At 44.0% G+C, this 16,949-nt stretch overlaps 1 protein-coding gene across 6 annotated transcripts; it reads right to left on the bottom strand.

Annotated features, from left to right (window-relative positions):
• Window positions 1-1,083: 1,083 nt before the first annotated feature.
• On the bottom strand, window positions 1,084-16,542 carry LOC111097660 (ribosome biogenesis protein NSA2 homolog). 6 transcript variants are annotated; one of them, XM_038528408.1, is made up of 7 exons: window positions 16,525-16,542; window positions 16,276-16,354; window positions 8,827-8,859; window positions 6,368-6,508; window positions 5,975-6,122; window positions 3,987-4,149; window positions 1,084-2,121 (listed from the first exon to the last, which is right to left on the bottom strand). In XM_038528408.1, the coding sequence occupies exon 7, from the start codon at window positions 2,032-2,034 to the stop codon at window positions 1,252-1,254; it is 783 nt and encodes a 260-aa protein (XP_038384336.1). In that variant the 5' UTR covers window positions 2,035-2,121; window positions 3,987-4,149; window positions 5,975-6,122; window positions 6,368-6,508; window positions 8,827-8,859; window positions 16,276-16,354; window positions 16,525-16,542; the 3' UTR covers window positions 1,084-1,251. The 6 variants fall into 6 exon arrangements, with proteins under 6 accessions (XP_038384336.1, XP_038384334.1, XP_038384337.1 ...); XM_038528406.1 differs by lacking the exon at window positions 16,525-16,542 and having other exon boundaries at window positions 16,276-16,506; XM_038528409.1 differs by lacking the exon at window positions 16,525-16,542 and having other exon boundaries at window positions 6,368-6,432; window positions 16,276-16,506.
• Between the last annotated feature and the right edge of the window lie 407 nt (window positions 16,543-16,949).

Below are 16,949 nucleotides of genomic sequence, written 5' to 3'. Positions count from 1 at the left end.
CAAGGCCAAGGTCTCTCTTAGCTGCTCAGCTGTGCTGCCGTGGGGGAAGGGTGACACAGGTAAAGTTAGACTCTTCCTCTCGGGTCCATCCAAGCTTGTACTGTTTGATTCCGGCAATGTCCTGACACTTTTCTATTGGGCTCTTGGAATTGCACAAAGGTGCCCTTGTCTGTGGGCGAGTGTCTGAATCAGTGTTCTCCAGGGGCTGGAGCTGGTTCATGGGCCCCTGCAGGGTCCACTGTGGGACCGAGGTCTGTGGGTCTGCGTGCAAGATACCCCCACCCCCCCATCCCCACCTCATCCCTTAGCATCCCTGGGGTGCTCGTGACAGACCCCACACCAAACAGTTGTGGCTGGGGCCTCAAGGGCCAGGCGCTGTTTCCAGGTCTATAGCTGGGACCATAGTTGGTGAATCAGCTGCAGGGGTGAAGCTGCCTTCTCAAAAATCTCTTTATTCTTGGACTGAGAAACCTGGGAGTGGGATTTTTTTTTGGTTGTAACTTAATAGAATTAACTTATGCAAAAAGGGAAACTTTTATTGGCTTCAAATTAACCAAACCATGGGAACGGTGGGGGAAGCTACCAGAGGACAGACGTAAGAACTGTCCACTTCACTGTCCTACTGCATGTGGGCTTTTGCTTTATGGTAGAGAACGAGGCTCAGGCACCTCCATTTGACCTCTCAAGAATTCAGCAAACAAAGAAAAGTCTTCCCTCACCTCTGCCCAGACTCTCTTCGGGTTGTTAGTCGGTGCCCAGACGTAAGGTTAATACGCTAAATCCTGAGTCTTCTACCTACTTCCATGGTCTGATGGTTTGCCAGTAACTAGGAATGTTGAACATACTTATACCTTCTGACTCAGCAATTTTTTAAAAGATTTTACCTATTATTTATTTTTAAAGATTTTATTTATTCATGAGAGATACAGAGAGAGAGAGAGGCAGAGACACAGGCAGAGGGAGAAGCAGGCTCCATGCAGGGAGCCTGATGCAGGACTTGATCCCAGGACCCCGGGATCATGACCTGAGCAGAAGGCAGATGCTCAACCACTGAGCCACCCAGGTGTCCCAAGATTTTTTTTTTTTATTTTAATAAATGTCTATTTCAACTTTTTTACAGTAGAATAAATGTCTTGATGACTGTAGATATGTAAGGCTGTTTGGTAGCATCCAGAACCACAACAATGATGGTCTTCCTGACAGGTGTGTAGTCTTCAGTAATTATAAGGGATTACTTGCCTGGAACTGCTGTTAAACCAGCAGGACTGCATTTATGCATCCATCATTTTCAGGATTGTTGGTAACCTGGGCATATTTTCCCCAAATAACTTTGCCTCCTTGTGTCACAAGGCCCAACTCACTCACGTTCACTTCAATGACAGTACCTTTGGTAATAACACCCAAAGTTGTATATAGTGGGGATGAGGGATTCTTTTTTACACCGAGTATTGGCAGGCAAAAGGTGGCTTTCAATTCAGGATGTGTTACATGGGCCTTTTTGAAACGTAAGCCCATTGACCTAATGAATCTTTCGTATTTAGGTGGTTTTCTAGTAAAGCCATCTCCAACAAAGCAGACTTTAGTGACCATCCTCTTCCATGCTTTCTTTTTTCTCTTTCCTGTTCGAATGACTTTTAATACTTCTGTTTCTCCCTGAGCACGAACTTTGGGTAAAGGAACTTCCCACTTTGCTGCTTTCTCTTTTCGCTTTTGTTTAATCATATTGGAAAGTACTTTAGCTCGGAACTGCCCCTCCCTGTCCAATAGATATGCAGGTACTGCTCCCTCTGGAGTCTTTTCATCATTCTTTTGTTTGGTGTTTCTCTTTTCATGCATCTTGATAGTCTTTTTCATTTGTATTTTCTCAGCATGGCGCTGTTTATGGTAGAGCTTAGCTTTCAGACCAATCATCTTTTTTGCTTTTTTTGAACGTTCATGAGCCTCTCGACCTTCTTTCTTTCTCTTTTTCTCATGGTAATCCAAACGATAGCCATAGCGCTTCTGGTGTAACTCAATATATTCATTTTGTGGCATGGTGACCGCCGCCGGGCTGCCGCGAGCAGCCGCTGGGCGCCAAGAGGCTCTCTAGCTTCGGGCTCCCGGCCCGCCCCAAGATTTTATCTATTTATTTGACGAGAGAGAGAGGACAAATGAAGGGAATGGTAGAGGGAGAGGGAGAAGCAGGTTCCCTGCGGAGCAGTGAGCTGGACGTGAGGTCAGGACCCTGGGTTCATGGCTGAGTGGAAGGCAGATGCCCAACAGACTGAGCCACCCCTGACTCAGGGGTGCCCTCGACTCAGCAATTTTTCTTTCTTTCTTTCTTTCTTTCTTTCTTTCTTTCTTTCTTTCTTTCTTTCTTTCTTTCTAGATTTTATTTATTTATTCATGAGAGAGAGAGAGAGAGCAGCAAAGACACGGGCAGAGGGAGAAGCAGGCTCCATGTAGGGAGCCTAACGTGGGACTCGATCCCAGGTCCCCAGGATCACACCCTGGGCTGAAGGCAGTGCTAAACCGCTGAGCCACCCGGGCTGCCCTGACTCAGCAATTCTTAATCTTAATATATGCTCACCAAAGATATGCAATAGGATGTTCACAGTTGTGCTGCCCATTACATTCCCAGATGAAGACCACCCTGATGATTGTCAAGAGTAACGTGGATGAATAATTTGAAGCGCCTTCACACAGTGGAAACTGATTCACCAATGAAAAAGGATCTCCATCCACATATAACAGCAGGGATAGGGATCCTTGGGTGGCTCAGTGGTTTGGAATCTGTCTTCGGCCCAGGGCACGATCCTGGAGTCCCAGGATCTAGTTCCGCATCAGGCTCCCTGCATGGAGCCTGCTTCTCCCTCTGCCTGTGTCTCTGCCTCTCTCTCTCTCTGTGTCTCTCATGAATAAATAAATAAAATATTTTTTTTAATTTTTTAAAATTTATTTATGATAGTCACAGAGAGAGAGAGAGGCAGAGACACAGGCAGGGGGAGAAGCAGGCTCCATGCACCGGGAGCCCGATGTGGGATTTGATCCCGGGTCTCCAGGATCGCGCCCTGGGCCAAAGGCAGGCGCCAAACCGCTGTGTGCCACCCAGGGATCCCCAATAAATAAAATCTTAAAAAACAAACAAACAGCAGGGATAAATCCCATGCACATGATATGTGGGTATGATTTGATCTGTATGAAATACAAAAAGAGATAAAACTTATCTACATGGTCAGAAACTAGGCGGGTGGTTCTACTTGGTGGTTAGAGCCTGGAAGTTGGCAGGAAGCAGGGCTGGAAATGATCTGTTTCTTAGTATGATGGTCAGTTACATGGACTCTATAGTCTGTGAAAATTCACCGGTCTCCACAGACATGACCTTTGCACTTTATAAAATATATATGTCAATGAATAAACGAAGTGTGGTAGATCCATAGAATGGAATATTACTTTGCCATAAAAAAGAAATGAAGTATTGATACAATGATACATGCTACAAAGTGGATGAACCTCAAAAACATTATTCTAAGTGAAAGAAGCCAGACACAAAAGGTCACATATCATCTGATTCCACGTGTATGAAACATCCATAATGGGCCAATCCATAGCACAGACAGAAGATGAGTGGTGGTCAGGGGCTGGAGGGGGGGTGAGGGGGACTGTCTGCTTAATGGGTACAGGGTTTCCTTCTGGGGTAATGAAAATGTTCTGGATCTAGATAGAGGTGGTGCTTGCATGATATCGTGTACTAAATATCACAGAGTTGTTCACATTACAGTGGGTAATTCTATGTCATAAATTTTACCTCAAAAAACTAAATGTGTATATTATACTTTAATTTTAAAACTGCATGAGGGGAAGCTCGAATCTCTCTGAGAATTTGCTTAACTTACCAAATATTATACAGTTAGCAATTCACCAGGATCTTGATTTGAATGCCTGCTCTTCCCCACAAATGTCCTACTGGTTCCCTACCCCACCACGGCCAGCATTGCGTTGATTACCATTGAGCATTGGCTGTGCCTTTTTCCAACAAAAGGAGTCATCCATATGGAAGAGGCATCACATCTTTATTGCCGCAATAATTAGGGAGACAATATATTCCGAGAGGCAGCTGATGAATCCTATAACTTCTGTCCCTTCAAGACACCAAGACTTATTTAAAGACTGTGGGAGAAAAACAGAGGTTAGAATAGTATCACAGTCTGTCACACTCCAAGACAGGATGATTGGGTTCGTTTCTGATGGGAGATCTGGTCTACCCCTAAGAACTAAACAGTGTGAGTAAGTGGAACATGACAGAGGCACTTTGCAGATTGGTGCCTTTAGGAGGGTTTAAAGCCTTTCCCTTTCACTCTCAAAATCAGTGTCATTATTGATTATTTTAACCCTTGATTATTAAACACAAGTTACGTGGTCCGTTATTTGAACAAATTTATTAAACTGATATTTTTCAGTGTTAAGAAAGTTAGAAATGAGCAGTCTAATAATGTTGATGGAGGATAATTTGGAATAACCTAAAATGTAATGCACACACTTGAGATGTACATATCCTTTGACCCAGTGGTTCCACTCAGCTCTTCTAATAATAATAAAAAAATTTATTTTTATTTATTTATTTTTAAAAATATTTATTTATTTATTTATTTATTTATTTATTTATTTATTTATGAGACACACACACAGAGAAAGAGAGAGAGAGGCAGAGACACAGGTAGAGGGAGAAGCAGGCTCTATGCAGGGAGCCGATGAGGGACTTGATCCTGGACTCCAAGATCATGCCCTTTGCTGAAGGCAGGCACTAAACCACGGGGCCTCCCAGGGATCTGCAGTAATAATAATTTTTAAAAAGCCAACCCTCACACGCTTAAAAATCAATGTAGAAGGCACCCATTAAAGACAAGCAAATATACTTTAATAGGATAATAGTATATCCATATTTTGATATTTGGTGAAAGTGTGAAGAAAACTGAGGTAGATTTATGCATTCATGTGGAAAAATCTTCCTGATGTGTATATTTAAATGAAGATCAAGTCATAGGACAAAAGGGATAGTATCATTCATTCATGTTTTAAAAGACCTTAAAATTGTTATCTTGTGTAAATGCACAGAATAAATGCAGAAGAACACATCCTGAGCCACTAGTTGGATTTCCTTCTGTGGAAGAGAATAGGAAGCAAAGAAGGGATGTGACTGCGACAGCAGGGGTAATGTCCTTCTTCTCCTTCCCATATCTTCTTTTCAAAGGAAACTAACCTCATTTCTTCATTTCATGGGGTCAAGGACAGATCATTCAAACCAGGGGCCAGCAAGCTAGAGCCCAGAGGCCAAATCCAACCTGTCATCTATTTTTATGACCCATGAACTACTGGTTTTCTTATTTTCTTTTAAGATTTTTATGTATTTATTTATTCATGAGAGACACACACACACACAGAGAGAGAGAGAGAGAGAGAGCGTCAGAGACACAGGCAGAGGGAGAGGCAGGCTCCATGCAGATAGCCTGACGTGGGATTCCATCCTGGGTTTCCAGGATCAGGCCCTGGGCTGAAGGTGGCGCTAAACCTCTGAGCCATCCAGGCTGACCTGGTTTTCTAATTTTTAAGTGGTTAATTGAAAATGAAAATCAGAAGGTGATTGATACTTTGTGACCCTTGAAAATTATATGAGATTCAAACTTCAGAGTCCATAGATAAAGTTTTATTGGAACACAGCCATGCTCATTTTTTTTTTTTTATTGCCTGTGGCTACTTTTGTGCTACTGGGCAAAGTTGAGTATATAAGAGACCATAAGATCCGTGAAGCCTAAAATTCTTACGAATGGACCCTTTAGAGGAAACATTTGCTGACCCTCGCAATCTAACCCATCACTGGGTAATGCAGACTTCAAGCTTCCTTTTCCATTAACATAGAAGGTATCCCTCTTTAAGAGACCTCTCCTCAACACACACACACACACACATACACACCCTCCTTCCCCAGCCAACTTACTTATGAGGAGAGCATTTCTTCCATTTTCTATCTTGGTTATAGTTTTTTGTCAATGAGCACCAACTCCAATTCAAAATATAGCCCTCTTTGGTGCATTTGTGAAAGAGTTTGCTTCTGAAGAAGAAGGGGAAGGTACACTTGGGGGGATCTGCAGAGAAAGGATGGAGCAGAAGGGGAAATGTGGACACGGCAAGTTTTAGGATCAACCATCGCTAAACTCACAACGTATGTTTTGTCTACCATACCCAACTATTTTCAAAGAGGTCAACACATGTAGAACAGTCAGGATTCAGAGTCACATTTATCCAATGCCAAAGTCACTTAGCTACTGTAGTAGTCAGTCACTTCTTGGATCCTTAGGCATCCAAGACAGCCCATCCTAACCATGCCTACCTTCGCCGGTGCAGTACCGCCATCTCCCTCGGAATTTCTTGTCGAGTGAACACCAATCATAATCGCTGTGGACAGAGATGCAGTTGTAGTAGATGGTGTCACCAAACATAAATGGAAAGACACAGGTACTGTTAACAAACTCTGGAAAAGAGGAAACATGCCAGGTGTGGGTCAAGCTTGCAAAGGGAATTGACTTTCTAACACCAGTCCCAATTATGGCACCATGTTTGCCCACTCACTGCTCCATGTCCACATGTGTTTGGTCTCACCAATTGCATTACCTGTGTGTGGCACTAAATATACGTGGCCAGAGGGCCCACACTTCATCTTGTAAGCCAAAATTCTGGAATCTTTCTCATACTCTCATTTCTCCCTCTGTCCTAGAAAAGTAAGTCTCTTAGCTGCCAGAGTTGGGTCCTGAGTATCTCTCAAAGCTATCCACTCCTCTCTGCACTTTGATCACTACCTAGCATCATGACTTGCCTTGCCTATGACAATAACTTATTTCTGGATGCCTCCATCCTATTTGTCCCATCCATTCTCCACACTGCAGAGAAATGTTTATTCCCAAAGACCAGCCTGCCCCTCCCCTGAACCTATTCATAACCCACCACTCTCAGGATGAGAAGTAGCACTGAAATGGCTTATGATATTCTGCTTGATGTTGGACTTCAAGCCTCATGGTGGATCACCTTTCCTGTGTTCTTTCTCCTCATGCCTTCTTAGGCATCCTGAGTGTGCCACCATCTTTCTCACCTTGGGGATTTACTCACACAATTTTCCCTGCCTGGCAGGAAAATCTTGCACTCTTTGCCTGTTCACCCTCCTCTTAGGTTCAGCCTAGATGTGAATCTTCATGGAAATTTCTGGAACATCCAGACTGTGTTAGATCTACTTGTATTGCACTTTTGCACAAGTTCTCACTTCTTATAATTATTTAATGCACAATGACTTGTTCAGAATCTTTCTCATTTGTCAGAAATGACCCTATGTATCTGGTTCAAAACTAGATGCATGATATCAACAGATAGGGACCGGCACATAATAGACACTTAACGAATAAGTGTTGGTTGGCCCTTCACAAGCCTGAAATAATTTTGACACAAGATAAATTTATTTTTATTATTTAGCAATTATTTGTTATTTATTGATATACATTATATTTATTATTTAATAATGTTATTTATTAAGTATGTTAGCATTTTGTTATTTGACTATATTATTTGTCTTTTTGATATTTATTATTTAATATTTTAAATTAACAATTTGTATGAGTTAGCATTAGTTATGTTTATTAAATTATTTATTATTATATATTTATATAATATAGTTTACTCTCTGTTGGACATATTATAAATAATTTACAAGCACTAATGCATTTAATGATATCCCCACATCAGTCCAGTGAACTGGGCACTGTCACGAGGCTCCTGCTAAGGTCAGCTTTGGTCCTCAGCATGTGATCCCCACATGTAGAGACTCTGATTCCTGCTGACTGCTCTGAAAATAGCTTCCTTCTGACCCCAAAGTCAAGAGGGCTAATGGGCCATATTTTCCAGTATATACTTTAGGCTATGTTGGTTCAATCCCCAAACAAGTGGTTGGTGATTGAAGTAGTTAAGAAACCAACTAACATTTAGGACTAAAATTTCCCTTTTGGGGATCCCTGGGTGGCTCAGTGGTTTAGCGCCTGCCTTCAGGTCAGGGCATGATCCTGGAGTCCCGGCATCGAGTCTCACTTCGGGGTCCCTGCATGGAGCCTGCTTCTCCCCCTGCCTGTGTCTCTGCCTCTCTGTGTGTCTCTCATGAATAAAATTAAAATCTTAAAAAAAAAAAAAGAAGTTTCCCTTTCACTGGCTTGATTACCCCATAAAGTGTTCCCACACCTCCATTTCTCTCAAAATTCCCAATTTCATGAGTGTGTAGGTTAAAACTGAGTACCAGTTGTCCACGTGCAGAAATGAATCAATTCTTCCAAGAACTGAGACACTGAGGCAACGTTATCTATGGTGAGCACATATGAGTTCCATGATTAACTTTCTAACTTAAAAGCAGGTATAAAAGATCACATGTATGATTCCATTTATATGAAATGCCCAGAAGACCAATCTATAGAGAAATAAAGTAGACTAGTGGTTGCTTGTGCCTGGAGACAAGAATGTGGGGTGATGGCAAATGGATACAAGGGATCTTCTTGGGGGTGATGAACATGTTCTAGAACTGGATTGTGGTGATGTTTATACTCCTTTATAAATTTACTAAAAATCATTGCATGGTACACTTAAAATGGGTGTATTTTATGAATATGTGATTTGGCTGTCATGACCAGGGAAGGTGCCAGAAGAATAACAAAAGAAAGAGCAAAATGGCGGGAAGTGCGAGGAGCTTCAAGAACATGATATTTTTCATGGCTGTGGCTGACATTTGAGATGCTAACATATAAAGAGGTGTCTCCTTACCTAGAACCGGAGGGTTTAAATGGGAAATCAATTCTGAAAGAGAGAGAGAAAAAAAGGGTAAAATTTAGACCGCCTCCTAAAATACTCCATTCCTAGACTAATGACTATTAAAATATCTTGAAGCACATGTAGCCAACTGCCCTTCTGTTGCAGAAAAACGTATGCTATCACATTCTGGATGACTTTGTGGTCACTTTCCACAGGAGGTGGGCTATCTCACATCTACCCAGAAAAGCCCATTAACTCAGGTATGAGCTCCGACTATTCCCAAGGTTTTTCTTGGACTAAGTTGGAGTAAATCTAGTTTGCTCAACTTTCACCCGTTGGTTGAAATCCCACAAGTCTGAAGTTTGGAGGGAATGTTCTTGGTTTTGTCCACATGTTAACGTTTCAGGAAAACAATCTGTTTGTTCAGTGTAACCTCGGGGGTGATTTTGTTCTGTTGCGTTTTGCTTCTTGGAAAACTTTGCTCTTATATCATCCCTGAGCCCATTCTGGGGAGTGAGGTTAGACCATAAAAACCAGGTTAGGTCTTGTTAAAGACTAGAAGGGAAGTAAGAAAGCTCGTTACCCAAAAACATTGGTTACGATCTAATCTGCTGCTGCTATGTTATAGTTACTGTTCTCAGTTGACCTCCAAAACAGCCCTAGGAGACGTTCTAATTTAGAGCTCTCCCGTTCTCCCCATTCTCCCAACAGTTTACAGATGAGAAAACGGGACCAGAGTCATGTGACCACCAACTGGTGAGAACCAGGTCGAGAGTCAAGAAGTCTGACTTCAGAGGCTGTGTTCTGAAAATGATATTGCTACTATCTTGGAATTGTCACTTTACCTGTGCAAGTGACTTAATCCATGATTAAGTCCATTGTGACTTAATCCATGATTAAGTCCATTGTGACTTAATCCTTGATTAAGTCCATTAAGACTTAATCCATAATCCTCACTTTATCCCTGATACAACAATGCTAAGATACTACAATGCTGTAGATTTGGATGACACTCTAACTCGGGAGCTACTGTGTGGTGTGTCTGGCATCCATGTTAAGGGATCATGGCCTCGGTCTCCAGAGAGAAGCCAACAAGATGTCAATGATTTTGAAGGCATGGCTAAATAAATGGTCATTGGAGGTGGTTCTCTAGGTGCCCACCTTTGTATTTAGCGCCTTATGTCAATTATCTCATTGACACCGATGCTTGCACTGCCCCTGTAAGGTTGGGATTATTATAGGCTATATTTATGGGTTATATATTAATAATGACCTCCAATTTGTAGATACAGAAGTGGAGCTGTAGAGAAGGGAATCACTTTCAAAGCCACAAAACTAAATAGTCCAGGTACTGAAGGCTCCAGAAACTGAGCCTCTAAAATGATCCTGTCTCGGGGGGGGGGGGGTGGGGGACTGGCACTGTTTCCGTCCCCGGAACCCTTAGAGGAGCTGCCACACAACTGAGCCCCCTCTCGGTTCTGGTGGCGAGTTAGGATACTTCAGGATAAAACCACGGGTGCTGACATTTCGTTACAAATGCCAGCTGCTGTGGGGTGACTCTTCTGCTTTGTCCGTCACAGCGCTCTTGGCTCTGCCACCGCGGTGCCTAATATCAACCCACCTCTCCTCTCTGGTGTCTGTAATACCCGCAGGCTTCTCATTTTACAGGTGAAAGAGCAGAGAGAGATTTTCACCCAAAACATCGTCCACAGTCAGAAATGGGTGCAGCCTGGGCTCACGTCTACCCTGGCCTGGTTCCAGGGAACAGGCTATTTCTTTCAGACCCTGGTGTCCCCAGAAGCGGTCCTTGGCCATTCTCATCTACGGGTAGGGCTGAACGTACCAAATCCTTACAGACCTTCTGTCACTGTGCTTCAGGTCATTCTCACATCACACTTCCAGCCTAACATTACTATTTTTTTTTCTAACATTACTATTTTTTTTGGTTTATTATTATTATTTTTAATTTATTTTTTATTGGTGTTCAATTTACTAACATACAGAATAACCCCCAGTGCCCGTCACCCATTCACTCCCACCCCCCGCCCTTCTCCCCTTCCACCACCCCTAGTTCGTTAGCAGAGTTAGCAGCCTTTACGTTCTGTCTCCCTTTCTGATGTTTCCCACACATTTCTTCTCCCTTCCCTTATATTCCCTTTCACTATTATTTATATAACATTACTATTTTTACCATTCGATAAATGGTTTTGACTCCTCCCACCTGGTCCTCCTGGTCCTCCCCCAGCTCATGATGCTGGAGAAACACCAGCACTGATACTGAAGACCTACTGAGCGCCCTCCGTGTGTTGACAGAGAGAAAACAAAGCAGCCCCCCAACACCCCGGAGCCTGGCCCCTGCTGCTGCGCAATGCCACTCTCCAGCTGGACACAAGCAACTCAGAGTCATCTCATCAGACAGGTGTCCTGTGAGATCGTGACACAGTGAGACAGCAAGACCGACGGCCTTGGAATCTTGTGTAAGCACAGGTAGAGTCCAGGTCGCTGTGCCCCAGGTTACCAGCCACGCCTTCCCCTGGGCTGACATGAGTGGCTGCTGCTCCGCCACCAATTCTTCCTCTCTCTGGCCTGCTTTCTCCACGGAGAGGGTTTGTGGACACCCAGGCCCAGAATCACCTCCTGCTCCCTGGCAGCATTCAACGGAGCCAACTCCGGCTTTTTCTCACCCAGCCCCCAGAACCCGCCAACCTAAGCCCAAACCCTCGAGCAGGTTCCAGTGCCTTCTGCTTGGACAGCCCGTGGCACCCCACACCATGTACCGTCTCTCTGGCTCCAGAGAGTGGGAAAGCACCGTGTACCCCTCCTGTGCGCATGCAGGGCAGGGGCTCTTCTAGGGGATTTGCCTACCTTACCACAGCGATGACTGAGATAAAGATCACTTGCTCTCTATTGACTTTATTTGTTTTCTAGGGAGGCAATTTAGACGGTTCAAACTTCAAGTTATAAAAGGGAAATCACAAAAGAGAACTTTACAAGACAATACATAATAAGTGTCCTCTTTCGGGATGCCTGGGTGGCTCGTGGTTGAGCATCTGCCTTTGGCTCAGGTTGTGATCCGGGGTCGTAGGATCGAGTCCCGCAACAGGTTCCCTGTGAGAAGCCTGCTTCTCCCTCTGCCTATGTCTCTGCCTCTCTCTCTGTGTGTCTCTCATGAATAAAAAACAAACAAATAAAACAACTAAAAAAACAAGTGTCCTTTTCTTTTCTTTTCTTTTCTTTTTTTTCTTTTCTTTCTTTTCCTTCCTTCCTTCCTTCCTTCCTTCTTTCTTTCTTCTTTCTTTCTTTCTTTCTTCTTTCTTTCTTTCTTTCTTTCTTTCTTTCTTTCTTTTTTTTTTTTTTTGATTGTGGCAAGAACACTCTGCATGAGATCTACCTTCTTGGCACACGTTTAAGGGCAGGATACAGTACTCTGACTGCAGGCAGACCGTCCTCATCCTGCATGACTGAAGCTTTGCACACACAGAACAGCAAGCCCCCGGCTCCCTTCTCACCAGCCTTGGCGTCCACCCCTCTGCACGGCGTTTCTAGGAGTTTGACAATTTCAGACACTTGATATAAGCGGAGCCTCCACATCCTCTGTCTTGCACCAGCTATTATGCTGTGTGTCAAAGACCTCAGAGACAGTGGGTTGAATCTGGCTCCTGCCCTGCTGCATCCTGTGTCTCCCCTTCCTGCCGTGACCCCCCTCTCCCCTCCTTCACCCACCTGCTTTCAGCCCACTCATACAGACAGCCAGGGACAGCCAGCTCGCTAGACTTTTCATCACCTCCAGTGACCTGCAGATGGCCTGCGTCTGAGCAGATACTTGCCTCTAATTTATACCCTCTGCTCCTGCTCCTCCCATGAGAGCTGCTCTCGCAGCACCCGGCACCCGGACTGACCCCACGGCAGGTTCTCTGTGCCCTAAATCATGGGGTGCATAGAAGAATCAGGAACATGGTTTAGGAACTCACCTGCACAAGAGTCAAAAATGCAAATCCTTAGCCCCCACACCAGACCTGCTGGAACCCTGGGGCCAGGACCAGCCCTCCTGAGCAGTAGCCAGCACTCCAGGTGACCCGATGCTCGCTGAAGTTTGGGCACCCTTGCTCTGTAGCTTGCTTGATCCTTCCATATCCATTGAGTACTGTTTACTCCCTTAATAACTGTTTTTTAAAGATTTTATTTATTTATTTATTTATTTATTTATTTATTTATTTATTTTAGAGAGGAAGTGCTTGTGAGTGGGGGAGGAGCAGAGGAAGAGGGAGTATCTCAAGAGGACTCTGCGCTGAGAGAGGAGCCCAATGTGGGGCTCCATCTCACGACCCTGAGATCATGACATGAGCTGAAATTAAGAGTTGGACGTTTGGAGTAATTGGGTGGCTCAGTGGTTGAGCGTCTGCCTTTGGGTCAGATCATGATCATGATCCTGGGGTCCTGGGATCGAGTCCCACATCGGGGTCCTCGCATGGAGCCTGCTTCTTCTGTCTTGGTCTCTGGCTCTCTCTGTGTGTCTCTAATGAACAAATACATAAAGTCTTTTTTAAGAAAAAAGAGACGCTTAACCGACTGAGTCACCTAGGCACCCTACGTGGAGGACAGATCTTAACTCCAATTCCATTGTATGGGCTTGATGGATGTTTGCATACCTTTTCCAGTCACCATCTCTGGAGGGAACTGGGGAGAGTGGAAGAGGTCTGTCCACTTTGTAAGAGAGATAAGGAGTGGAGGAGTGAGTACCTGTAAATGGGGGGGGACCTGGAGTCCTGGTGAACCCCCAGGGCTAACCTCACACTTCCATGTCCTTCTGAGCTAAGGTCTTCCCAGAGTTACTTCACTTACAGCCCATTTGCAGACATAGGAGGACTGGCTACTGGTTAGAAACACATCTGCCTTTTCCAAGTAGAGATGAAAAAATGGAATTTGAGGGCAGTGGGGGAACTTTGATAAAAGCACAGAGCCAGGAGAAGCTGGGTTTCTCCTATCTGACACATAGGTTTTTGCTCTTTGTGTTTTGCTATTTTGCTAAAATGGATGGATCTTGACACAGTCTCTGGGCTCTGCAGATAAGGAGGTCACCTGTCAGTCCCCTGTAAGCAACACGGCGGGGATGAGGCTGGGAGAGGTCTCAAACAGCTTCATGTTGTGGGAATTGTGTCTCTGGCTTGACATATGGGGAAACTGAGTCAGAAGTGGCAGAGCACAGGTTCATTCCAGGCATTCCAGTGACCCTGGGAAGTTACTTTTGCTTTCTGAACCTGCACGCTGGATCTCTGAAATGCTGGGGCCACATGCATCCCACTGGAGAACCCAGTGAATATCTTTCCCTCCCTTCCTTCCTTCCTCCTTCCTTCCTTCCTTCCTTCCTTCCTCCCTCCCTCCCTCCCTCCCTTCCTTTCCTTTCCTTTCCTTTCCTTTCCTTTCCTTTCCTTTCCTTTCCTTCTCCTCTTTCTTTCTTTCTTTCTTTCTTTCTTTCTTTCTTTCTTTCTTTCTTTCTTTCTTTCTTTCTTTCTTTCTTTCTTTCTTTCAGTTAATTCTAGTTACTCATCTTACACCACTGTTTCCAGGCCATAACAATGACTGTCCAGGATGCTACAAACAAAATCAGTGGGAATGTGAGACCAGTTCTCCATACCTTTTATTTAAATCAGCTAACGAAAAAAAAAAAAAATCAGCTAACGTTTGTGGCCAATACTGGAGCTTTTGTTGTCAGGGAAGAGACCATCTTTGACTTTGATTTATTTCTCTCTTTTTTTGGGGTAAATTTTATTTATTTGTTTTTAAAGTATTTCTTTCTTTTTTTTTTTTAAGATTTATTTATTTGAGGAGGGGTGGGGCAGAGGGTGGAAATCAAGAGTCAGCCATTCAACTGACTGAGCCACTGCCCCATGGGTAAATTTAGAAAAATGCTGTCAATTCTAATGAGACTTCTCCCAAAGATCATGGAAAGTTATATTCCTGAATATTCATGAAGTCACAGAGGTGGTAATAAATATGTGCAGTGTTTGTGAGGCACCTTCTGGAGATTCACCTGGACCCACCCCCTAAAGGCATGTTCAGGACACTCTGAGCAGGACCCAGAACACCCTACCCTCTGGAAGGGCCGACATGGACACCAGAGGGGACCCATTATTCCTTTCTTGCTCAACTGAATCTTTATTATGCCCCCAAGGCACTCAACCAGCTGTGATAAAATATTTTTCAGAACCAGGATTGGTATCTAGGCAACAATGCTAGTAGGATTGAGATGAGGAAAAAGAAAAATGGGGGAAAAAATCCCCAAACCAAAGGTCCTAAACCTACTAAGGGGCAGAGCTGGACTTAGATTCTAGAGCTTTCATGTGAATCACAGGGAAACCCAGAAAGAAATCACTAATGACTCTAGCAGAGAGGGGATTATGTGGGGCTATTTTATCTTCTGCAAAAATGGCCTTGGGTTTGGATTTAGTTCTTTTGGTAATGCTGGCTCTAGACCCTGTGGAAAATATACGGGCATTAATGTCAGATAGACTAACTTTTAAATCCTGGGTCTCCCACTTATTAGTTGGGGACATTAGGTGCATGTTTCACAGTGACACAGCACACAATGAGTAGCAGGCATTCACCCTTCACCAGACATTGTTGTTTTTGAGAGTTGTGTAGATAAGATACGCAAATCTTCCTGAAATCCTGTGTATTAATTTGTAAGGGCTGCCATAACAAAATACCCGAGACTGGGTGGCTTGGACAATGGAAATGTCTTTTCTCAGAGTTCTGGAGGCTAGGCATCCATGATCAAAATGCAGGCAGATTTGATTTCTGGGTGAAGGCTCTCTTTGTGACTTGTAAATGCCCAGCGTCTCCCTGAGTCCTCACATGGCCTTTCTGCTATGCTTATATATAGAGAAAAAGATCTCTGGTGGCTCTTCTCATAAGAACACCAGGCCTAGGGATCCCTGGGTGGCTCAGTGGTTTAGCGCCTGCCTTTGGCCCAGGGCGCGATCCTGGAGTCCCCGGATTGAGTCCCACGTCAGGCTCCCGGCGTGGAGCCTGCTTCTCCCTCCTCCTATGTCTCTGCCTCTCTTTCTCTCTCTCTGTCTATCATAAATAAATAAATAAATAAATAAATAAATAAATAAATAAATAAATCTTAAAAAAAAAAAAAAGAACACCAAGCCTACTGGATTAAGGTCCTAGATTTACAACCTCACTTAACCTTTATTACCTCCTTATGGGTCCTATCCCCAAATACTGCCACACTGGGTGTTAGGGCACCAATGAATACATTTGCAGGGGTAGAGACACAATTTAGCCCATAACACCCTGATTTATCTCTGCAAAATGAGATCATTCGCCTCAGCTAGTCTGAACCATGGGAATCTGAGATAACAGGCATGAATTGAAAGTCAACATAACAAACAAAAGTGTCTCAACTCTTGGAAGAGTTGAGCCATGTTCATATGTAGACAACTGGTAACTTACCTTTAGTCAGTAGCTCTCATGGAATCAAGTTTCAGGAGAGAACCAGAGATGAGGGGATTTGGTGACACGCAGAGAAGTACTGAAGAGAAAGAGGATATGCATTTTGTTAAGAGTCGAAATGCTTGAGGTTTAATTTAGTGTCCACCTTTCTTGCTGTGAGATTCTGAGCAATTGGCGGAAATGATTTCAATCCTGTTTTTCTCATCCATAAAATTGTGATCATCCAAGTACTCTCTTTATTTTTCTCACCAAACCTGCTCATCCTGCTGTCCCATCTCAGTGAATGACACAGCCATTCACCTGGATGCATGGGTCACACTGGAGTCATCCTTTATTCCTATCTGCCACCCTGTAGCCAGCCAGGCCTACGGACTTTATCACTAAGATCGTCCTAGGACCAGCCACTTCCTGCTTCTGCCAATGCTCTCTCTAATCCAAGCACCATGGTTCCCCCAGCACATCACACAGGTACCTGACCAGTCTTGCTGCTTTGCACCTCTGCACCCTCTCCATTCTCTCCACATAGTAGCTAGAGCAAGGTCATGTCGCTGCTGAGATGAAAATCCCCTATAGCCTCCATGACACTTAGGAAAAACGCCAAAGCCCCTGTTCCATCTGACCTTGAGCTTTGCCCATCTCTTCCCCAAACCGAGCAGTCTCCCTGCTATTTCTCT

The sequence above is a fragment of the Canis lupus genome, chromosome 1, assembly GCF_011100685.1.
Source record: "Canis lupus familiaris isolate Mischka breed German Shepherd chromosome 1, alternate assembly UU_Cfam_GSD_1.0, whole genome shotgun sequence".
Lineage (NCBI taxonomy): Eukaryota > Metazoa > Chordata > Mammalia > Carnivora > Canidae > Canis > Canis lupus.
This window is presented reverse-complemented; position numbering and strand designations above follow the sequence as displayed.

Excerpts from the sequence above, each read along its gene's own strand:
- LOC111097660 (XM_038528408.1), bottom strand. The coding sequence starts at position 2,034 with ATGCCACAAAATGAATATATTGAGTTACACCAGAAGCGCTATGGCTAT.